This window comes from Lepidochelys kempii, chromosome 5 (genome assembly GCF_965140285.1).
Source record: "Lepidochelys kempii isolate rLepKem1 chromosome 5, rLepKem1.hap1, whole genome shotgun sequence".
NCBI lineage: Eukaryota > Metazoa > Chordata > Testudines > Cheloniidae > Lepidochelys > Lepidochelys kempii.
In genome coordinates, this window is record NC_136384.1 from 9,980,922 (window position 1) to 10,005,776 (window position 24,855).

The window sequence follows — 24,855 nt, forward strand, 5'->3', positions numbered from 1 at the left end:
GTGACTAGCAGCAGACTACTGATTGGACACCACTAGATATAAAGCTTCCTGTTCCTGTCCCACCTCTTCTCTGAGCAACTAGTTGGTAGGTCTGCTGGTGATCAGACCTCTGAGATCAATTTTCTGCCTCTTTGCCTGGTTCCCACTTGTCGCTCCTGTTATCACTCTTTTTGACTGACTGCAGCTTGACCCTTGGCATGACTTCTTACTCCAATTCTGTCTTAATCTTTGATGTGTCTCCTGATTCCTACCCTGGCACTGACCCTTGGTGTGGCTCCTGACTCTGACCTTCGGCTTGACTTCCGATTGCGGCCCTGACTCCATTTTTGACTGACCATTAGGTCACACCACCCCATTAGCGGCCCTGACACCAAATACAGAACTATATGGACTTGATTTTTCAAGCACCAACTCCTCTCAGTGACTTCAGCTGGGGATGTGAATGTACAGTACTTCTGAAAGTCAGGCCCTGTCTTTTTATTTATTTTCAATAACCATCTTTTTCAGGTTCAGATCTCTCTGCATGCAAACTGATGCTAACTTAATTGGACAGTTTTATGTTTAATATCAAACAATTAAATTTTACATATTTTGTTGGTAGCACTTCAAAAAGTTAAATGAGATCTTTCCAAGTCAAAATTTCCCCAATTTTCCAACTTTAAAAATATTCTTGTTTCCATATATGTATTAGTACATGCCAGGGCTGTGAACCTCCTCCGGCTCAGGGAAAAAAACTGTTTTGCTGCCCCTCAAATTTGTGCAGGACTAAAACTAAACTTAGTGAATAGAAACACCTAGCCGACGGAAACGTAAATCAATGAAACTGGACTAGTGCCCCTCCCCACCCCCAGCAAAAAACAAAACAAAAACAAACATGCAGCCTTGGGAGCACTCCTAGTCTTGACTACAACTAGCAGGAAGTCTCAGCATTTGATGATAGCAAATGCTTCAGCATGTGACAAATGGCTCTGGAGATCATAGCTGAAGACTAGCAGCCTTAATCTTTCTTGCCTCTGGTCTCCCCATCTTCTCCTCCTGTCACTACTTACAAAGGAAACAGTCACAGCGACTAGCACCTGCTTCGTGCTTCCCCATCCCTCTGCATGGAACTCACTCGCAATGCGCCACCCCTAGTTGCCCACAGAATGTCACACAATTAAAACTAGAATGAGAAGGAAAGGCAGGTTTCCGCAGTGCTGCACACACCCCACCCCCCCAGCCTCGGGCAAGGGAATCCCTTTTTTCTGAATCTTCCCGTTTGGTTTTTTTGGTCTGTTTCTGCTAAATCTGAAGATTTCCAGAATAGGGACTGCCTTAAAATCTATGTATGTTCCGCTGCCATTGTATAACTAGTAATCATAATATAAATGCCTATTATGTTTCCCTGCCAACACAGCTTGCTTTCAGTAAAATGCAGCTGCTACAGTAATTGCTAATTGTGGGGTGTTTTTTTTTCAAAAAGAGACAATTCTATATTTTTTTTAATAATGATTGAAATCTGCAACCAATTGCAAAGCCAATATCTCAAAAGGTGGAGCATCATTCTCCAGATATAAGGAGCATACACCATTGTCACACTTAGAAAAATAGTTTTTAAAAAAGCCTCCCATTTTGAACAGAACAGCCAGATGGCTTGTATCTGTCCTTCATAGCAAATGTGACCTTTAAATTAGAAAACATCAGGGATCAATGATTCATCGAGACACACAGAACTCAGCAAGCATTAAAGAATACAGTACTCAAATTGACTGAGCTCTGCTTCAACTGTCCACTGATTACAGTAGATGTCACTATTGTTTCATTTATAGGCCAGGATATGTTAGAAAAGTCCCCCTGCCCCCAGCAAGCAGTTGTTAACTACAGTATGGGTAGTTAAGTATGTGCAGAAAGGCAGTGATATTCAAGTGGAGCAATTTTCTTGCTGGAGAATATAATAATGCTTGGCACTTATAAAGCACTTTGCATGTTCAAATCCCTGTGCAAATATTAACTAATCCGCACAGCACTTCTTTGAGATGAGTAGGAGAGTTTGTCAGAAAACAGGGAAAGGGGGAGGCTTTGTTTTTTTCATTGATATTTCACAGGTTGAAATTTTCTGCGTCTATAATATGCCCCCGTTTTACAGACAGGAAAATGGAGGTCGGTGAAGGGATTTGCTTAAGGTTACAGAATTTATCACTGGCAGAACTGGTAGCCTGATCCAGTGCCCATTGAAGTCAATGGGAGTCCTTTGGTTCAGGAAAGAGGAACTTATTAATAATCCTTCACTCTTGTACTTTGAGATCCTCGGTAAGAGGCAGTATAAAGTACTTCAGCAATAACTAATTCTCTTAGTACATCTGTGAGGCAATTAGGTCTTACACACATTGGATAAATAGATAAGCTCTAGAGATTCTCTGCTCTAATCACTAGACAGCGCTTCATACCAATGAAGCAACATATGTGAGGCATCTGATTTGCATTTGGGATGTTCCAATAAGTCAGTACCATGCCACAAGTCAGCTCTAGTATAGCTTAAGAGATGGCTGATCTGTTGTGATTGGTAGGGAACATTACTACATTAAAGCTGTCTGTTCTTCACTAACTTCCACTAATTAACAATCCAGTAGTAGGAATCAGGAATCTGGAAGTAATGTTTGTTCTTGTTTTTGCTGGGGTGCCCAGATGTGCAACTGCATGACACAGGCACCTGAACAACACGAGAGGCCAGGATGCTCATAAACATACTGGAACTCTGGTAAGCATGCAAAGTTTGCCAGGCATTCCTACCAACCATCCAGGACCGACACATTCTTGTCATGTCAGACAACACCACCACAGTCCTCTACGTAAGCAAGGGGAGACAAGATCCTGAGCCATGTGTGTGAAAGCTACATACCTTTGGGAATGGTGCATCACATGCTATATTCTTCTGACAACAGCCTACCTACCGAGCACCCAGAACGTGATTGCTGATGCTCTCAGCAGAAACTTTGCCATTGACCACAAATGGGAGTTGCATGACTCTGTAATCACGAACATCTTTGGCTGATGGGAAACCCCTGTGAGGGATCTTTTCACATCCCACAACAATACCAAATGCACCCGTTGTTGTTCAAGGGGAGGGACTGGAACTCAATCATAAGGGGACGTCCTAGTCCTCGATTGGTCGGACCAGACAAATTATGCCTCCCCCCCACCCCCCACTTCCAGCCCTCCTACTATGAATAATCCACAAGATCAGATGGGAGAAAGCAACAACCATCCTGATCGCCCCTTTCTGGCCTTGCCAATATTGGTTCCCACTTCTCTGCATGTCAAAGAACCTGCCACTCAGGCTTTGGATGCTCCCGGAGCTACTGACCCAAACAATAGCAGACTTTTACCCTAACCCGCGCACACTCCACCTGGCGGTTTGGTTTTTGGTGGACACTCCACTAGCACAGGAATGCTCTCTGGAAGTGTGAGATGTTCTCTCAAGCATCAGAAAGGAGTCCACAAGATGTTCGTATGTAGCCAAATGGACACTTTTCATTGCCAGGGCTACCTGGCAGAACCTTGTCCCTGAAGCAGTGGGCGTCCCACGACTCTTGGAATATTTTCTTTATCTGAAGGACTTGGGACTGGCCCTCAGTTCCATTAAGGTGCATGCAGCTGCCATTAGCGCTTTTCACCTGCCGGTGGACGGCCATTAACTGAATGGTTCTGGAAGGGCCTTCTATGAAAATACCTTCCCATTCAACCTATTCCCCTCCCCCCTTATGGGACCTCAACCTTGTCCTGACCTTGTTGACGTCTGCCCCCTTTGAACTTATGGCCCCATGGTCACTCTCTCCTTTCCATGAAAGTCTCTTTCCTCATCACCATTAAATTGGCTAGGAGGGTTGGCGAACTGGAAACCATGATTGCTAGCCCACCTTTCATCACTTTCCATAAAGATAAGGTCTCTCTGACTTCCCCCCCAAGTTCCTGCCCAAGGCGGTTTCCCAATTCCACCTCAATCAACACATGCTTTTACTACCTACCTTCTTCCTCATGCCTCGAATGAGGAAAGAAGGCTTCACTCATTAGATGTTTGAAGGGCATTGGCTTTTTATCTTAAGAGGACAAAACCCTTTTGGAAATCTCCTCAGCTTTTTGTTGCCATAGCGGAGAGAATGATAGGGCAAGCCATTTCCAGCCAAAGAATCTCCCAGTGTGGTCTCAGGGTGCATTACACGTTGCTATCAGTAATTGGGACAATCCCCACTTGAAGGGATTCGGGCCTATTCCACCAGAGTGCAAGCATCCGCTATGGCCACACTCCACAATTTGCCCCTCGCAGACATATGCAAGGTAGCCACGTGGAATTCACTGCACACCTCTTCCACACGCTATGTTGTAGTCCATGATTTGATGCTTCGTTTGGAGCAGCAGTCCTCCATTCCACAGTCTCCTCCTACATAGGTACTGTTTGCTAATCACCCTCAGTGAAATACAATAGGGACCATCACTCAAAAAAGAAAACAATGTTACTTACCTGTAACTGAAGCTTCTTCGAGAGGTGTGGTCCCTCTCTGTATTCCAGACCCAGCCTGCTTCCCCTCTGCTGTAGATTCAACAGCTGTGTTGTAGAGAAGGAACAGGAGGTGCCGGCAGCACGCTGTGCCCTTTATTGCCTTGGGTGAGACCACAAAGTGGCACAGGGCACATGTGAGGACTGCCACACAGTACTGTTTTCAAAAACTCTGCCTCCTGGCACATGCACATAACCCCTCAGTGAAATACAGATATGGACCACACATCTCAAAGAACCAGTTATAGGTAAGCAACCTATTTGATTTTTCCATCCATCTCTGTAAAAACTGCAGCTGTAGAGGAAACCTTACAGAAAACTCTAGATGCTTTCATAGAAAGTGTAGTCTATTCCATATGGTAGGATTTTTGCCCAAAGACAAAAGATGTGGTCCTCTCCAGAACACCACCTCGGTAAATCTCTCCACGTGAATGCAAGAAACATGTGAATAGGTGAAAGAATTAACTATTTTGACATATTTCAGAGTAACAGCCGTGTTAGTCTGTATTCGCAAAAAGAAAAGGAGTACTTGTGGCACCTTAGAGTCTCTAAGGTGCCACAAGTACTCCTTTTATTTTGACATAATACTGTAGAGCAGAGATAACCAGACAATGCCCATGTTCAGGGAACTGTGAAGTGTGGTAGGAGTCAAGGCAGAAACTTAAGACTAGATTCTCCATCTTGAACACTGAATGCTGACTGTCATTAACAACTTTAGATGCAAAACGGAAAAAATCCCTGCACAAAGCATTATTGTTTCTGTATAGCATTTGATATCAAATGCCTTTCTTTAAGTCCTAGCAATGGTGCTCCTGGTATGTATGTACATGTGTACTATACGGCTTAATCAAAAGACACACTGCTTTTTCATCTAGAGCAGTGGTTCCCAAACTTGTTCCGCCGCTCGTGCAGGGAAAGCTCCAGGCGGGGCAGGCCAGTTTGTTTACCTGCCGTGTCCACAGGTTCGGCCGATCGCGGCTCCCAGTGGCTGCGGTTTGCTGCTCCAGGCCAATGTGAGCCGCTGGAAGCGGCAGCAAGTACATCCTTCAGCCCACGCTGCTTCCAGCAGCTCCCCTTGGCCTGGAGCAGCGAACCGTGGCCACTGGGAGCCGCGATCGGCCGAACCTGCAGACGCGGCAGATAAACAAACCGCCCACCCCGCCAGGGGCTTTCCCTGCACAAGCAGCAGAACAAATTTGGGAACCACTGATCTAGAGCAGTGGTTTTCAACCTGTGGTCTGTGGACCATTGGGGTCTGAAGACTATGTCTTAAGATTTCCAAAGGGGTCTGCACCTCCATTTGAAATTTTGTAGGGGTCTGCAAATGAAAAACCCATTGAAAACCACTGATCTAGAGGATGTTACTCAGTTGTAGGCACACAGGTGTCTTAAAAATGTCACTAGCTGACTTTGCAATGAGTAATTCTGTATTCCAGTGATCAAATTATTAAGTAGCTAATCGTAGTCAACACCTGCAGTGGTACTTAACCTTGCTGGAGGCACAGGTAGCAGTCAGCTTTCACAATGACTGACTTACAATTAGTCTGTGAAATAACTATCAGAGCGTTTAAGGAAAAAGCTTGCATATGTACTATTCAGTGAAAATGTGAACATTGGTATCTTTTCTCATTTAACTATGTGGAGCATTCAAGCAGCTTTGGATAAGCATTAAATAGTGATAACATATTGCCCTAAAGAGCTAACTCAAGTTTTGCAAAACATCTTGAAAATTTGAGGCTTGAAGTCGCCCCCCAGGTTACTAATTCACTTCAAGCACAGGTTTTTAACAGTGAGTGTGATTAACCATTGGCACAAACTGTCAAGTCAAGTGGTGGATTCTCTATCTCTTGAGGTCTTGAAATCAACCTGGATCTCTTTCCTAAAGGTATGCTTTAGTCAAACACAAGTTATTAGGCTGAATATAGGAATAACTGGGTGAAATGTAATGGCCTGTAATGTACGGGAGTTCAGACGAGATTATTTGTTGGTCCCTTCTGGTGTAAAAATCTATTAATCCTTTATTTGGGGAAGACAGTGGCTATGGCACACCACTGGAAGTCAAATCTGTGGCAATGGGAAATACTCAATTCTTGCCCAAAATTTTGATGGCGTGGGCAAGAACTATGCATTGGATTTGTTATTTTCTCTGTATTCCCTAGATTGTTCCTATTTCTCATAGAGCAAAACAAATTACACATTTAAACTAGCACACGTCATTTTGTATTCGATTGCATCAAATTAACTTTCCACAAAGATGAAGAAAGGAGTCCCAGGTGGCAGAACTTTTATGATCAGCACTTGTGGGACGGTATTCAGACCAGCCCCCGCCCCCACCCCCCCCACCCCCAAAAAAGTAAAATTAAAATGTTACATTTGAACACTATTTTCAGACACACACACACACTTGAGGTAGCCCACTGTCCTAGTGGTACTGATCTGCACGGCCACGCAAGCGGCTGAAATTCAGTACATAGAGAACATGTTGAGTACATTGAGAGCACTGCACTAGCTCTGGCTTTGTGAACTTTTATATGACATTCAAGGTTAGGGCTTTGCAAGTTAAAGCCACCAACAGTTTGGAACCTTTTTACTGAGCAAGCGCTTCCCTCCCTGTGTGATGCTGCCCCAAAATGAGATCAATGGCAGTTTCTCATCTGGAGAACATTTAATGCCTGCAAGAAGGAGCTGGTAACAGATCATACTGCATGAGGGTTGTTTGGCTTTGGAACTAGTTTTCCCTTCTTTGTCCCCCAGAGCTCAGATTTGTTAACCTACTGAGCAAGCTACAAAGCCAATCTTTTATCTCAGGCTTTTGGCGAATATTTATGTGCAGTCAATCCTTTATATTGTTTGTTAATAAACGGCTAGCCGTCCTATGCTGCCTTAGAGATTTTTTTTTTAATGAATCTGGAGAAAATAATTACATTTCTAGCCTACACCTCAGCTCAGGCTAGCAGTGCTGCAGAGGTTAGCTCTTTGGGGAACAGAGAGAGATGTGTGTCGCTCATGTGCAACTTCTCTGACTGGTTTAAGGATCAGTGCTGCCTGCTTTAAAAGGGAGTCCAGTCAAACCAGAATAAGTTCAATGTCGACCCTCAAATTGGTAATAGATAAGACTTTTTTCTTTAACAATAGCATTGTAAATGATTTTCGCTGATAATTACCTATATATTTTTAAGCTTACTAAGAAAAAGGAATCCTAGCCAAATAACATACTTTAATGGCTTAGTATGTATAAGCATAATGAATCAAGAAATAAACTGTTACATGACTATGGAACCAGCAGGACGTGTGAAATGTCTTCTCACTTCTTTTGTAAAACACACTTGAAATTCAGTTATACAATACTCTGTTTACTTCTATCCACATTCAAATCATTTGAACTGCAGGTAAAATATTCCCAATTGCAATAACTCAGACATCATTTCTATAGTTGACCCAGAATTTCCAACTAAGTGTGGCTTAGACCATGTTAAAACAAATATTGTATGAAAGCTTTCTCTGTCGGACAAAGCAGAAAGAGGCTTTGTTTGACGCTTTATCTGCAGTCTCTCCAATTGCTGTGGAACCTGTTTGGTGCAGCAGTAATGGAATATCGAAGAGCTTTGGCACATATCAGTTAAAACAAATCTTTGTCCAGAATTGCAATGCTTCATAGCCCTGTGCTGGGTCACTGGCTCAGAGAAGATTTTAAGGGGAGTATCACCTACTAAATCTCCAATTCCAACTCCTGTGGCATTTTTGTTTCTTGGATGTTTCCCAACCATTTACTGATCAAGTCTAACCCAGTTTTGTCTGCTATCTGTTGAGATCACATAGCAAAGTGGCTTTAGGATTATATTGCAATTTTCCTTTTACTTTCTTCGGTAGCCAGCTGAGCTCACAGTTCAGGTGGGCCTGCAATAAACAGAACAAAGATATGATATTGTTTTGCCCTTTATTCATTTCCTTCATGCATTGAATTTAAATAGTGAGCAGCTTCTTCTGTTTGTCTCCATGTCTTCATCCATGCTATCCCTTGCTCACAAAAGGGCCTTCCTTATTTCATCCTCATGGTCTGTCTCCTCCCCACAGTCAAGTTGCTTATGAAGACTATAAGAAACATACTGCCATTGCCATGCTTGAGGGTAACTGAAGTCTAGCTTTCTTGTCATAATCATATGTATTTATTAACGTAACTATTGTTCTCTTTCCCCCTATTATTGTCTGTTTTGGGGATGAGAATTGTGCCTCTTCTGTATTTGGAAAATTCCTAGCACACACTGGGTGCTACCAAAAATAATTTTATTATTAATGTACTGAAGGTACAATACAATTAAATAGTGGGAAGACTTTAAGCCCTTTTTGTTTTGTATTTGTATAGTGCCTGGCACCATGGGATCCTGGTCCTTGGCTTGGGCTGTAGATGCCTCAATAATACAATAACTTGAAGCCTTAAAAGACAGTCAGTCAATTTTTTATCCAACCTTTTAATCTTTGTCCAAGCTTCTCATTCTAGAACATATAAATCACGATAGGCAATATTTATATGGAATTAGGTTTAATTTGATTCAATAGAAAAGCTGAATTTTTAAACATACCTCTCTGGAATCTAGGCAAAGAAATCCAACCAGATTTATCCTGTACATTTTGAACAGAGGATGTTCCTTTCTCTTGCTGAGTGACAGCCAACCAGTAACAACTTTAAAAGCATACAGAGGAATGTTGGTGTACTTCAAATTCCAAAAATGAGGTTGTATATAAGTTGCACAAGCTTAACGTCTTTGTTTTTAATGTCTCTGCAGTAGGCACTCTATTCATAGAATCATAGAATATCAGGGTTGGAAGGGACCTCAGGAGGTCATCTAGTCCAACCCCCTGCTCAAAGCAGGACCAATCCCCAATTAAATCATCCCAGCCAGGGCTTTGTCAAGCCTGACCTTAAAAACTTCTAAGGAAGGAGATTCCACAACCTCCCTTGGTAACGCATTCCAGTGTTTCACCACCTTCCTAGTGAAAAAGGCTTTTCTAATATCCAACCTAAATCTCCCCCACTGCAACTTGAGACCATTACTCCTTGTTCTGTCATCTGCTACCACTGAGAACAGTCTAGAGCCATCCTCTTTGGAACCCCCTTTCAGGTAGTTGAAAGCAGCTATCAAATCCCCCCTCATTATTCTCTTCCGCACACTAAACAATCCCAGTTCCCTCAGCCTCTCCTCATAACTCATGTGTTCCAGTCCCCTAATCATTTTTGTTGACCTCCACTGGACGCTTTCCAATTTTTCCACATCCTTCTTGTAGTGTGGGGCCCAAAACTGGACACAGTACTCCAGATGAGGCCTCACCAGTGTCAAATAGAGGAACGATCACATCCCTCGATCTGCTGACAATGCCCGTACTTATACATCCCAAAATGCCATTGGCCTTCTTGGCAACAAGGGCACACAGTTGACTCTTATCCAGCTTCTCGTCCACTGTAACCCCAGGTCCTTTTCTGCAGAACTGCTGCCGAGCCATTCGGTCCCTAGTCTGTAGCGGTGCATTGGATTCTTCCATCCTAAGTGCAGGACTCTGCACTTGTCCTTGTTGAACCTCATCAGATTTCTTTTGGCCTAATCCTCCAATTTGTCTAGGTCCCTCTGTATCCTATCCCTACCCTCCAGCGTATCTACCTCTCCTCTCACTTTAGTGTCATCTGCAAACTTGCTGAGGGTGCAATCCACACCATCCTCCAGATCATTTATGAAGATATTGAACAAAACCTGCCCCAGGACCGACCCTTGGGGCACTCCACTTGATACCGGCTGCCAACTAGACATGGAGCCATTGATCACTACCCGTTGAGCCCGACAATCTAGCCAACTTTCTATCCGCCTTATAGTCCATTCATCCAGCCCATAACTTCTTTAACTTGCTGGCAAGAATACTGTGGGAGACCGTGTCAAAATCTTTGCTAAAGTCAAGGAACAACACGTCCACTGCTTTCCCCTCATCCACAGAGCCAGTTATTTCGTCATAGAAGGCAATTAGATTAGTCAGGCATGACTTGCCCTTGGTGAATCCATGCTGACTGTTCCTGATCACTTTCCTCTCCTCTAAGTGCTTCAGAATTAATTCCTTGAGGACCTGCTCCATGATTTTTCCAGGGACTGAGGTGAGGCTGACTGGCCTGTAGTTCCCCGGATCCTCCTTCTTCCCTTTTTTAAAGATGGGCACTACATTAGCCCTTTTCCAGTCTGTTTCAGATATGAAACACACAAATTAAAGTATTTATGATTTCCCAAATCATCTGATCTGAAACTCCCAAATCTCTTTCCAGTACTACCTGTTCTTTGAGAAATTATGGGTTACTTTGCTACTGAGAGATTAGAAGTAACACCTTTGTATTAGTTTTGTTATAAGAGCCATACGTCAATGTTCATTAATCTTGCTTCTGGTACTACTGCATCTCAAGAAATAATTTGTCATTTTATGATATTCCTTCTCACCTAGGTTGTAGCAGTCATTTTTTTTATTGCAGCACTGAAAATCTGTCATGCAAGGATCTAGTGCTCAGCAACATTTGATCCTACTGTTAATAGCAGTCTAATTTTAATCTAGAATTGGTATATTTGAACAGAAATGTGTGCCGGTCTCCTCTCAAGAAAGGCAATAAATATTTAATCGTCATTACCAGCGTTTGGCTGATACAGCATTTTAACATCAGTAGCTTTAAGGCTCTCAAAGAGGACATTCTTCTACAAGCAGATTAAAAGGTGGATGGAGTAAGTGCTTGATTACAAGAATTGCACAGAGCACAGTTTAGCATTGCAAGGGTTTCATTTTTTCTTAGATAAATGTAGTTAACATGTTTGCTGAAGTGTCCTCACAATATCTCTGCACTGATTCAGGAAGGTACTTAAGCACGTGTATAACTTTAAGCATGACTAGTCTCATTGAAGTCAATTGGGAACTACTTGCTTGTTTAAAGTATCTTTCTGAATAGGGATCCTAGTGGCTTGGTAAAAGTTTGAAACTGTATAATGTAAAAAATAAGAGGCTTATTTAGAAAAAATGTTTGCATTAGGCAAGTAATAGACATATAAATGACCAACTGCTGTAAGGATGTTCTGGTGCCGAGCAATGAGTGAGTGATCTTTGTTTTCAGCTCTTGATTGTGATCAGTATGTGCATGATGGATTGTCAATTGTATAAATATGCCTGGGATGAAGGTGAAACTGTTTTTTCCTCTGATTCTTTTGGTCTTGCTGCCCCTTCATCAATGGGGTGACACTGATGGAAAGACGCAGCATTAAGCTAAAACCATACATTTTGCTCATCTGGTTTTTGCTTTTTTTTCTTGTTTTCTCTGAACAATTTGAACATTTTTTCCCACTCATAGGTTTACTTGTTAGCCTACTTTTTTCTTTCTTTTATATTTCTGAGATCGATTGCTTTTTCTGCTCTCTGACACCCACATTTTCTATCCAGAATTCAGTTGCTAGCGCACTTCAGGAAATTGGGTGGAGGGGGAGGGGAAAAGGATGTATTCATATCTTATAGTGATATATTTTCTGTTCCATCACTAGGGGAAGTACTAAACAGCAACTATTCAATTAATATTTAGTAAATATTTTTTGACTTGGTAACTTGCTCTCAGGAATGTTAAAAGAACTGGCCAAAGAGTTCTCTGAACTTTTGATGTTGATTTTTAACACTTTTTGGAACTTCTTCAGTGTTCCAGAGGATGGAAAACAGCCAACGTGCCAATATTTAAAAAGACGACCAGGGTAATTATAACTGGTTAGCACAAAATCAGTCCTGGGTAAATTCAGGGAAAGACTGATATGGGATAGTCAATAAAGACCTAAAGGATGCAAATCAACATGATTTTAAGTAAAATGGGTCTTATCAAACTTGATGTTGATTTTTGACGAGATTAGAATTTTGTTTGATAAAGGTAACCCTTTTTATGTAATATACTTAAACTTTTGTAAGTCATTGACTTAGTCTTGCCTGGCATTCAGATTGAAAAAAGTAATACTATACAAAATCAATGTAGCCTATGTTAAATGGATTAAAAACTGGTTAGCTGCTAGAGATAAAAAAGTAACTATAAATGGGGTATGTCTAGTGGGTTACCACAGATAATTGTTGGGTCTTTGTTGTTCAGTATTGTTATCAATGATTTGAAAGAAAATATAAAATCATTGCTCATAAAGCTTGCAGAGGAGACACACTTATTGTGGTAAATAGTGATGGGCTCAGATCAGTTATACAGATGACCATATTGGTTTGTACAGAGTGCTTATTTGAACAGTATGCATTTTAATAAAGCCAAATGCAAGGTCATACATCTGCTAACAAAGAATGAAGGTCACACTTACAAATTGCAAAACAGTGTCTTGCAGTGCAGTGATTCTGAAAAGGACTTTGAGGGTAATGGTGGCTAATCAACTGAACATGAGCTCCCAGTATGATGCTGTAGCTAATTGGGCAAACATGATCATGAGTGTATAAGCAGAGAAATATAAAGTAGGAGTAGGGAAGTAATATCTCTCTACTGTGTCCAGTTCTTATGGTCCAGTCTTTAAAAAGGATGTTGATAAATAGGCAAGGATTCAGAAAAAAGCTACAGAAATATTCAGAGTCATGCAAACAAACATATAGGGAGAGACTTGAAAAACTCAGTATATATGTAGCTTATCCAAGAGTAGGTTAACAGATGAGTTGATCACAATCTATAAATACCTGTATGGAAAGAGATTTCTTATGATGGACAGCTCTTTAATCTAGCAGAAAAAGGTGTGATGCGATCCAGTGGTTGAGAGCTGAAGCTGGACAAATTCAGACTAGAAATAAGACAGTCTTTAAATAATGAGGATAGTTAATGACTGAAACAACTTACCTAGGGACAAAGAGGTTTCTCTGTCTCCTGAAGTCTTTAAGTGAAGACGGTGCCTTTCTAAAAAATATACTTATAGCTCAAAAAGTGATTTGCTTGTACAGAAATTCCTTGGGTTCTATGACCTGTGTTTTGCAGGAGGTAAGACTAGTGAGTACAATGATCCATTCTGCTCCTAATATCTATTAATTAGATGTGCAAGTGCTCATATTTGTTACACAACATTCTTTAGGACCACAAAATGAAGCGGTAAATTTGTACCAGCAAAATAAGAGACTGAACCTTAGCCCTTTCAAAATGTACCCTGTAGGCATACATTAGTCAAATTGTTGCAGAGACTAGTCACCCTGTGAAATTGCTACTGGGAATTTTAAACAGCAGGGCTAAGAGTGGTAGTGGTTAGAAGAGACAGTGTATTAGACTCCTTGGTTTTATTCTCAGGTGTACGGACTCACATGATCTTGGATAAGCCACCTGAGGCAATTTTATGCCAGCTGTACAAGGGCCCTGATTTTTCTGAGGTGCTGAGCACTCACAGTTACTGATGAAAGCTACTAGGTGGTCAACACATGAGAAAAATAGGCCAGATATTTAGGTGACTAACTTTAGGGACTTCCTTTGAAGATGTTGGCCTCGAAGTTGTTCACTCTGCACATCTGTGAAATGGTCATTTTAACCCAGCTGTTGTGAGGCTTAATAAATGCCCCCAAAGCACTTTAGGTTCCTTGGCCACCCAATGCTATTGAGAAGCAAGGTACTGTTTGCTAGTGTAGCTAAGCTGTTGCCAGCTGAATTAAAACAAAGGCTTGAATATAGGGAAGACATGTCTGTGCTTGGAAGACACTTCTGCAATTTTGCTATCTTGACAACTGCTGAACAATTCTTAACGAGATGGTCTCCATTTATGAAAAGTTATTGATTTCACCTTTATGAAATGTACATAAGTCAAGCTTTTGCGTGAGGTTGGGAAAAAGATTTTTACCTCGAAAAATGGATTTGGGGACACTGCTATAATAGTCTGCCTATCGCCCACTTCGTCTGTTCTTCCCGAGGTATAAGTTTCAAGGGTTGTTAAGGAAATATTAAAGGACATGGATATATCCTTCCGATAAAGTAATTGACACAGGCAGTATTCTTTTCCAAAACAAAATATCTATGAATTGATGTAAATAATAATCCCTAATACAGTCTAACCTAAAATCCTAAATGAAACACAAAAATCCCTGAGACGCAATCCCTTATTGTGAGTTAAAGAGCATTCAAACTACAATAGTATATAATTTAAATGATGCTAAGCAAAGCGATTTGTTACAAGTGGCCAGTTTGTAACACATTGCTGACAGCAGTTCTTAAATTGCTTTAAAGTTTAAGTAGATATGTTACAATTAATAACAGAATCGTATGCATTCTTATAAACACACACACGCTAACCCTATATACTATTCTACACTATACTAATACTCTAATTAAATGAATAACAGGCTTACTTTATAAATCCTTTTTGTATTCCTTTAAAAACCTGTTGCTGCACAGTTTCTGGTCAATCAACTTTACTCTGCTCCGATTTTCGTCTTTCTCTTTCTCTCTCTCTGCAGCAGCTTTTCTGGCTTCTTTCCATCAGCTTTTTCTCTGGCTCATCTTCCTGGCTTTTGTCTTCTTCCGATCGTCTCTCTCTCTCTCGCTGACTCAGACTCAGACTCCAAAACTGCCTCCTGGCAGCTGGCCTTTTGTGCTACATTGTAGCTACATTTGTATCTCCCTCCGAATATATCTTTCTGTTTTAGAAGCAGTTACCTCACTCACACATGCCCAGTATCAACCATTACTTCAGAGTTCTGATTGACAGCTCTGACCTTTAAAACAAGTTCTGACTGATATGAGTGGGCTCTGATCAGCTAGGTGCTCAGTTAACTGACCTCTCTCACCCCTTACTGCACATGCTCAATAGCTACCAATCTTTCACATGCTCATTGTTTTCATTTACCTCAGAGCTGTGATTATGCCTGTCCCCACACACACACACACACACACACACACTTGGCTTTTTGCCAGGGCACCATTTAGAAATCCTAGGTTATCACTGAGCATGCTCAGGGTCTGCAGTGTTCATCTCAGGGTGGGGTGATTTTTGCTTATTCAGAGTAGAGGTAAGAAAAACGAAGTGGAAACTGGAGAATTTCTCTAGTAATAAAAGCTAGACATTTTGCTGCTTTGTCCTTAATTATAATGCTCTCAGCATTTAGTTTGTGTATAATTTGTAAGTACTGTGCAAACCGTTTTGGCACCATATTTAAAATATGCTGCTGTCAAAACAACAAATCATGTAAGAGTAGCAGTATCTCCAATCCACTGTTTACCTATGAAGGATGTAATCTGAGTTAATCAAATTCTCATCTACCATATGGAGATCAGTTTTCATAGGAGTAATGTGCTCATTCTTACACTGATTCCATATTCTTTACTTAATTGCTTTACAGTTTCAAAAAGACAGTTTATTCTAAATTTAACTTTAGGCAAAAGGAACTTTGCAGGCTTTCAGCAACTCTTAGGACCATCCAAAATATTTCAGCTGCATTTTCACAATAAAACAAAGAGCTTTTGCTCGTCTACATGTAGAGATCAAACTTGATGTGTCTCATAATGAATGCTACGCTTACTCATAGCCACTGTTTATGTAGGTTCTTGTAGTGACACCCATTGCTCTAGCTGAGCACTGAGTAGGCTGCCTGTTTTGAAACTCTGTGTTAATAGATTGGCCATTTCACCAAAATCAGATTTCCAAAACTTTTTTTTAAAAAACTTGATTTCAATTGTTGGGAGAAATTATTTTTGCTTTGGAATTAGATTATTGTAACACCGCCAAACCCTGGCCGTCAGCGTGCAGGATTGAACCAGGGACCTCTGGAGCTTAGTGCATGAGCCTCTACTGCATGAGCTAAAAGCCAAATGGCTGTTACCTAAGGCTGTAGAGCAGACTCATTTTATCTCTGTCTCTAAGTGGTCTCAGTGCCACTAGATGGGACAGAACAGCACACCCAGAAGGTGATTCAGTAATAGGATTTTCTTTCTATTTTAAATATAGCTGGTCTTTCAGATGTTTTCCCTTCTTCACCTTCCCCCCAAGAAATGCATATAGAACAATAGGATTGAATTCTTCTGCCCATAGATACTTGTTTGCAGCTCAGTTGTGCTTTGGGTTGCCAACCCTCCAGGATTGTCCTGGAGTCCCCAGGAATTAAAGATTATTCTTAAATCAAAGATAATGTCATGTGATGAAATCTCTGGGAATTCATCCAACCAAAGTTGGCAACCCCAATTGTGCTGAGTCCAGTGGCAGCTGTCTGTGCTGCTTGGAAGATGTTTGTATATAAATATAATAAAAATGGAATTCTACAATTACAGGGCCAGAGTTTTCTTTCTGCATAAAAGGGCTGATCTTTCTAATTTCTTCCTACCAGGTGCAGGACAAGTTCCGTTTGGACCTCTCTGATGAAGAAGCTGTACATTACATGCAGAGTCTAATTGATGAAAGTGTCCACGCTCTCTTTGCAGCTGTAGTAGAACAAATACACAAGTTTGCTCAGGTAAGATACTACAGACTGATGGGCTGTCTGTGGCCTCACGGTGAAAAGAGGGGTAGAGAGAGTGACTGACTGTGGGAACAGAGAGATGAACGTTTTGCCAGCCTGTGCTTTAAGGAGTTTTGAAATGGTTAAAAAATGTTAAGTTCAGAGCAGCTGCCCAAGTGATGGATGACATTACAGATACTGCTTTGCCTTAAGGTTCTGCAATTTTGTATGGTCAATGGCTCGACCAGGAGAGAGGAAACTTTTAAGGGCCTGCCATCTCATATTTTAGCAAGTTAAGGATTTCCCAAGAGTTTAGCTTTGAAGTGTATTTATTTGTAATTTTCATAGAATCATAGAATATCAGGGTTGGAAGGGACCCCAGAAGGTCATCTAGTCCAACCCCCTGCTCAAAGCAGGACCAATTCCCAGTTAAATCATCCCAGCCAGGGCTTTGTCAAGCCTGACCTTAAAAACCTCTAAGGAAGGAGATTCTACCACCTCCCTAGGTAACGCATTCCAGTGTTTCACCACCCTCTTAGTGAAAAAGTTTTTCCTAAAGTTTTTAAATTTTCTGCCTATGTAGTAAAGATTTGAAATCTTAAACAGCTTTAAGATTCACAGTTCACAAAACATGAGCTAGATAGTCCTTTGTATTATTTATACATTACGAAAATTAAATCAATAGAAAAAAAAGTTCAATAAGAGCAATCTTCTGTCAGTTATTCCTCTGTTAAATATACTGTGTGGTTACATTTGTCTTGTGACCAGCAGCCCCTTGTCTAGGTATGTCTTTCCCTGGCAGACTTCAGAAGCAGTAGAACACTGTTTTCAGCTGGGGACAGCCTTCTTAAAGACATGCCCCCAAAAAAGTCTTCCCTTTGCAGGAGCAAGTGAGCAGCTAAACTCTTGATTTGGAGAGTGCTGTTCAGTCCTGCAAGTAGTCTGTTTTGGCAGGCTCTGCATGGGTGGGTCCTTAGGGGTCAAGTCTACCTGTTGGACAGAGCTCTGTGCTGTCTCTGAATCCTGCAAGAGGAGGACCTGCCACTCCTGAGGATGATATCGCCAAGAAGAGAAATTTTAGCAAGTAAGACTAAAGTTCTCATTTTCCTACTCTTGCTTTGGTTCCCCCACAGCTACTGACTTTTGTTGATGGTGGCTTTTATTGCTGGCTTCTAAACAGTGTATTCCAACTAATTATCTTTACAAACCTCTGAAGCCTCCATGGGGGAATATTCTCCTTTCCTGCTATCATTTTTAATATCAGAATGCACACTTCCGTATGTGAAGAATGAAATTTTAGCCACATAAAGTGTATGTGCTAATGTGACTGTAGTCCGTTGTGGGTGTGATAAAATGACTAATACCATTGTGCAATAAAATCAAAAGCATTTTAGTTCATCTTTGAGATCATAATGTTTTTCTGACTTGTCTAGCTCACATTTATCAGGGATTTGTTTAAATCTGCCTGTTGGCCTAACCTATTAGTCTTATGAGGAAACTTGCAATTCAGAGAAGAATCAAGAAATGTTGATCTCAAAAAATCCAGTCAGGCTTCCAAATATTTTTAGAAAAAATTATTTTCCAAAAGAATGATCAAAATCAAATACAAACTGTAATTTTCATGTGCGGAGGACTGTTTCTATGGCTATCCTTTGGGCAAAAGATGTTCCACTTAATTCTCTTTTTGATGCAGACTCGTATCTTTTATTTTCAAGTAGTGTGTTACGCTATAGCAGAGGTAGTCAGTTATTTTTTGTCAAGGTCCAAATTTCTTGGTCAAAGTATAGTCAAGGTCCAGACTTGAGAAAATAATAATAATGATAATAAGTAAATAAAAAGATTTCAGGGTCCGTTCAAAAGCGTCTGGTGGTCCAGATTTGGCCCATGGTCCGCCTATTGACTACTCCTGTCGTACAGATTAAACAATATAAACTTAACTTAATATATGTGTTTTTAAATTATGACTGTTTTTATATGTGAACAGAAGGAAAATGCAGAGAAAAAGAGAAATCTTTCATATTTGTACTTGGTCACTCTAGGTTACTGTAATTACTAGATGTCAGGCAATGATTGATTCCTTGTAAGAACTGAGCTCAGGGCCCTAAGGGTATGTCTACACTACCTGTCAGATCGGCGGGCAGCAATCGATCCAGTGGCGGGGGGGGGGTCTATTTATCACGTCTAGTCTAGACTCAATAAATTGATCCCCAAATGCTCTCCCGTCGACTCCTGTACTCCACCGCCGTGAGAGGCGCAGGCAGAGTCGACGGGAGAGCGGCAGCAGTCAACTCACCATAGTGAAGGCACCGTGGTGAGTAGGTCTAAGTATGTCGACTTCAGCTACGTTATTCACATAGCTGAAGTTGCGTAACTTAGATCGATCCCCCCCCAGTGTAGACAAGGGCTTAGAGTACAAGTATTAAGAAGCTATCACCTTAAGTTAAAGAATTGTACACTTTTTTTGGGTGGGGGAGTTGGTGTGACTACAACACTGATTTTGATTCTGAATGGACCCACATAGGTGTAAACAGATTTCTTTTTTTTAAAGTATTATGCTAGCCCTTTTGTAGACATGTCTGCAATAGAAGTTCATTTGTCTTAGATGGCTGTCAGAATTTCCCAGCTAGCTGCTAATGCATTTTCCAAGCAGCACTAATAAATCAGAGTTTGCAGATTTGATCTTGGTCATCCATTTAAAAAAAAAAATTAACTTGTTCATTCATAACTATTTTCTTAATTTACCCACTGTTTTTAAATTGCAGACGTGTTTGATGATAAAGCATTTAAAAGCTGGCTTAAATTGTGTTCAACAGGGCCTAAGGTTTAGCAGCACACACCCAGTTTTCATATTGATTGAGGGCTGTACCTGTAAGAGCCCCTGATTCAGGAAACTAATGGTTTCTAATAGGATGAGAAGTATATAGACTGCTGCTTTGTCCTTCACCTTGTTACTATGCCTATATATTGCAGCATATAGTGGAACTGATTCTGTGGGTGTAAGGATTATAACTTGCCCAAATTTGAGCAGATTTTCACAAGAATGGCAAAAGGCACATTCCTGACACAAAGGCCACCTCTGCCAAATTTCAAGTCCCTTTTCCATTGTGTAGGGCACACTAGAGCTCCAAAGAAAAACTGGTCAGAATTTTTAACATGTGTGTAACAATGTAATTTTCCCTAACTTAGTTCTTGGAAATGGCTGAACTGTTTTGGCTACATTTTTCTGCCCAAACAGTTAGTTTTGTCAAAATTATAAGCAAAACACAATAGTCCCTTCTAGCCTTGGAATCTGTGAAACTGAACTGAAAACAAAGTCTTACAATGGAAAGTATCAGGCACCCTTAATCGGTAGTGTTACCAGCCTCATCTCTAATTCTGAGCTCCATATTTCCCCTAGATTCAGTATCTAGATTTTCCCAAGGTAAGTGATATTAGCCTAGGGTGACCAGATAGCAAATGTGAAAAATCGGGAAGGGGGTGGGGGATAATAGGAGCCTATATAAGAAAAAAGACCCAAAAATCGGGACTGTCCCTATACAATCGGGACATCTGGTCACCCTCTGTTAGCCTGTGCATGTAAACAGACTTAGTGCTGAATAGGCACTGGAGTATACTGGGTTTTAGTGCTTTGTAATACATAAGAAGTTCTAAATGTAGGACAAAATTCCTGCCACAGTTGCCTATTGTCTGAGATGCTGAGCACCTAGTTCTCATTGATTGGGAGTTGTGTGTGCCCAGTGCCTCTGAAAAACATGCACGTAAACCGAAAGGGCATGAGTGAGTAGAAAACAGTCTAAAACAAGTGAGGATGCATCTCATTAACAAACCTGGAGTGTGTGGTCATGGAAGCGGGAATCTTCCATGGAACAGATGGATTTTTAGCAATATTTTTGTAGAAAAGAGAGGGGTTAGAGTATGCTAATTAGGACGTTCTTCCAGGCTTGGGGTCTCATATGCAAAAAGGTCCAAAGCCATGAGAGGGCAGAGGGGACTGAAGGAGCAGTGAGGCATTGGTGGACTGGGGTGTGAGAACCCCAGTGTGAGACAATTTAAAAAAAAAAAAATTGTGATTGCAAAAATTATTCAAGGGAAATAATGTAAGAACCTCACCTCTAAGCTGTGTGTTATTACAATTGGAATTAGAGCATTCTTAGAACATAAGAACGGCCATATTGGGTCAAACCAAAGGTCTGTTTAGCCCAGTATCCTGTCTTCCGACAGTGGCCAATGTCAGGTGCCCTGGAGGGAATGAACAGAACAGGTAATCATCAAGTGATCCATTCCCTGTCGCCCATTCCTAGCTTCTGGCAAACAGAGGCTAGGGACATCATCCCTGCCCATCCTGGGTAATGCCATTGATGGAACCATCCTTCATGAATTTAGCTAGTTCTTGTTTGAACCCCGTTATAGTCTTGTCCTTCACAACATCCTCTGGTAATGTTTAATGCTTGTTAATCAGTTTAACTTTCTCTTTGTCTAGCTTTCTTTTTGGAGAAGTTGCTGTACAAAAATTATAGGACTTACCGCTGTAAAATAGTAGACAAAGGAACAATTAATACTCAATTAAATTGACAATAAACCAGTGATCTTGCACAATGGCCAAATTGAAGTTTTCAGTTTGTGCTTATGTCATAATATTGTTTTGATGAATTGCAAATAGTATTGTTCTAAATAGCAACTGAAAATACTGTCTAAAATTAGGCACTTGTTTAAACAGCAGATATTGGCATAAAGCCATGCAATTTTTTGTTTGAAATGCCCTTCAGTTCGTTGTTTGTTTATGCTTGTTTATCCATCTGTCGATTTATTTTTCTTCCCACCTCCAAAATGGACTTGCAAATACTAGTATGCAGTCTGTGCTGTTTGTTTCACCTGTTAATATAAGAGCTTTTAATAAGGTTGGTTATTGTAGTAACAATTGTATTTCAGTGCTCTTGCACACCACTTTGTGTGTGTGCGTGTGTGTATGTAAAACTCATGTTGTATGGAGAGAACTGATTATTTTGGCATCTGTTGTGTTACTGAGAAGCAGTGATATATATTGATATAAATGACAACATTTTAAAGAGACATGATTCAAAGAAGTTATGTTATGGAGACTCTTTGTTTGAAAACACGCCTGTTTTTTTTCTAATCTATTTGAACACCTGAGATCCTGTATAATTTTTTTTAATATCTCCATTTTCAGTATCTCAATCTTCTCTTGTTGAATGTCCCTTAAATACAGTTTGCCTCAAGAAAGTGTAATATATTTGTGTAGTAACTGTTCAAGAGAAGAGGATGCACATATTAATTTCAATTCACATTTATAAAGGACTAAATATCCTTGTCTCTGGAGATGGTTATTTTCATTTTAGCAGCAGTCCCCATGTCTATAGAGATTGAAAATAGTAGAAATGAGATTTGATCATTTCCAGTTGAGGAAGTTACCATATTATTTAATTCTTTTTTTTTCCTTATAAATTACAAACTCAGTCAGTTGCATTTCAGGATTGTTATGTTAAGCACTGTTCAGCATTTTCATGTTTGCAACTCTTCAGTACAGCTTTACAATTTTTTGTAGCAAAACAGTTCAAAGACTTAGTCACAGGGTTTTAATTTGGGATGAGTGGGAATAAGCTGCATTTAAATCATATTTGGGTGACTTGCTTTTGGGTTTCTCAAGCACTGTGGGCTTAGTTAGCAGCCTTGGCAGCATCCCATGTTGCATCTCAAATCTGTGGTAGATGGTGCCCCTTTCTCATTTTCTGCCAAGTTCCAATTTTGTTCTCCAATTTGGAAAAGCAAACCCTGTAAACCCAATGAAATGCCTCAGATGCCGGGGAGAAAGTTTTCATCCAGCACACACAATTTGTCAAGTGGAAAAACTAACATAAACAGAGTGTGTTTCATAGATATTTGTTCTGCTAAGGGTCATGAGGTTCACCTGCCTTTAAGCATTTTATGGAGTTGTGAAATCTACAGCCCAGAGTACAATTACACTTAACTGATTTTCTGCGAATATCAAAGCTGAATAAATGTCCTACTGTGTTTGTCTTCTTTTCTAGTATTGGAGAAAATAAACCCATCAACGGCTTTTGCTGGAAATGGAAATATCATCTAATGCTCAACAAGGAGACTTTCTTGAGCCATCTATGGACTTTTCAAGACAGCACCTGAAGGCGAGAACTGCTCATTTGATAGCACAGAGTGCTTGGAGGACAGGGGTCTCTGGGTTACCACTATTATAAGGTTAAAAATGACAATTATTTAGAAAACATGTATTTATTTCCCACTTTGGGCCTAGATGTTCCTGCATATATTACTTGTAAGATACTTAAGCCATGTAGGTAAAATAGGCAACTTCCTCCAATGTCATGGATGATTGGAAGAGGCTGCAGAAGAGAGATCCAGCACTTGCTGGTGAATTTATTTTTGTGTCTTGGTTACTATATTTTGGGACCTAGAAACTGAAGTCCATTGCTGCACTTAACTTGGACATTGATACATGCAGTGTGCAGCCTATAACGGTATATATTGTGATTTCTCATTAGCCTAAGAAACAGGATAATTGAACACCCCACCCCCAAACAAACACACACAACAGTTTTCACCTGGAATTAAAGTTTTTAATGGATTCATCTAACCGTTTCCCAATTTGGAAAGAAGTTCTCATATGGAAAGGACAATCATTCTTCTTTACTTTACAAAACGATATTTTTAATGGCTGATAAGTTAGCCAAATACAGGCACAGAATTAGAAATAATCAGTATGTAGCCCATGGCAGCGAGCCTGCCAGCCCAGCTCGATGGACTCATGCTAGTGCTGACTTGTGCTAGTACTCTAAAAATAGCTGTGTAGACAGCTCTTTGAAGTTGCGACTTCAGCTGGAGCTCAGGCTCCACAGCCTAGGGAGAAAGGGGTAGGCTTCAAACCCCAAGCCACAGTTCTGAAACGCTGTCCACACCGCTATTTTTAGAGAGCTAGCCTGAATCTGTCAACCTAAAGACTAGCCAGAAGGCACCGTGATAGGTTTAGTATAAGTTCATAGCAAAGTCTAACTTTAACTATGAACATCAATGTACAGTGACCACATGTAATATTTTCCTTGACTCTAATAAATTCTTCCTTGATGCAGTTTTGAGATGTCTCATTTAAGCTTTTGAATTTGTCCTTTCCTACACCGACTTGGCATCCTAAAGGATTGTGTTTGGCGCTCCTGGCTTAATACCAATACAGAAATGCTGTAAAAATAAGGCTACAAGAAAATGATCATGTCACACATAAGGATTTATGCTGAATCTGTTTGAATGATCAAGTATAATTAGCTTTTTATATGCATATGAACATTTTCAAAGGGCATGTATGTTTTTTTTTTTTTTTTCATAAACATGTTTTAACAAAGAAGATAGGAGTAGAGAGGAAAGCCAGCTGGACTTTCACTTACAGAAATGAAAAAAAATCAACTGGTTTGAATCTCATGAATATCAAACACAGCTAATCTGGCTTTAGGCTGATTTCTGCTGGCTTACACCCAGACAAGGGGCTTTGATAGGAGAAAGTTGATGAAGTGAGCTATAGCTCACGAAAGCTTATGCTCAAATAAATTTGTTACTCTAAGGTGCCACAAGTCCTCCTTTTCTTTTTAGGGATAGAGCGCATCTATAACCTTATCTTGGTCAGATGGCCTTTAGAGTCAACACAGCTCAACTCCTCAGCAGCCAGGGGTGAAAGTAAGTTAAAGGACTTACCAATACACCGGAGTCCAGAGCAGAGGGCGTGGCCTCAACCGGAAGAGGCGTGGCCTAAACTGGAAGCGGCAGGACCTTAAATCCCCAGACCCTTTAAATCTTGATGTAAAGGGTCCGGGGCGCCAGCTGCAGTAGTGGTGGCTGGGAGCCCCAGG

General features: G+C 40.6%; 1 protein-coding gene across 5 annotated transcripts in view; it reads left to right on the forward strand.

Annotated features, from left to right (window-relative positions):
* PIK3C3 (phosphatidylinositol 3-kinase catalytic subunit type 3) overlaps positions 1-24,086 on the forward strand; it is a 137,258-nt gene extending 113,172 nt beyond the window's left edge. For 3 of the 5 annotated variants that reach the window (XM_073343431.2, XM_073343433.2, XM_073343436.1), the window contains 2 exons: positions 16,859-16,984; positions 23,017-24,086. In XM_073343431.2, coding sequence (XP_073199532.1) covers positions 16,859-16,984; positions 23,017-23,031 — 141 coding nt within the window. In that variant the 3' untranslated portion in view covers positions 23,032-24,086. Of the gene's footprint in view, positions 1-9,129; positions 9,214-16,858; positions 16,985-23,016 lie in introns of those variants that run through there. The other 2 variants (XR_012158836.2, XM_073343432.2) reach the window with 2 other exon arrangements.
* Positions 24,087-24,855: the final 769 nt, after the last annotated feature.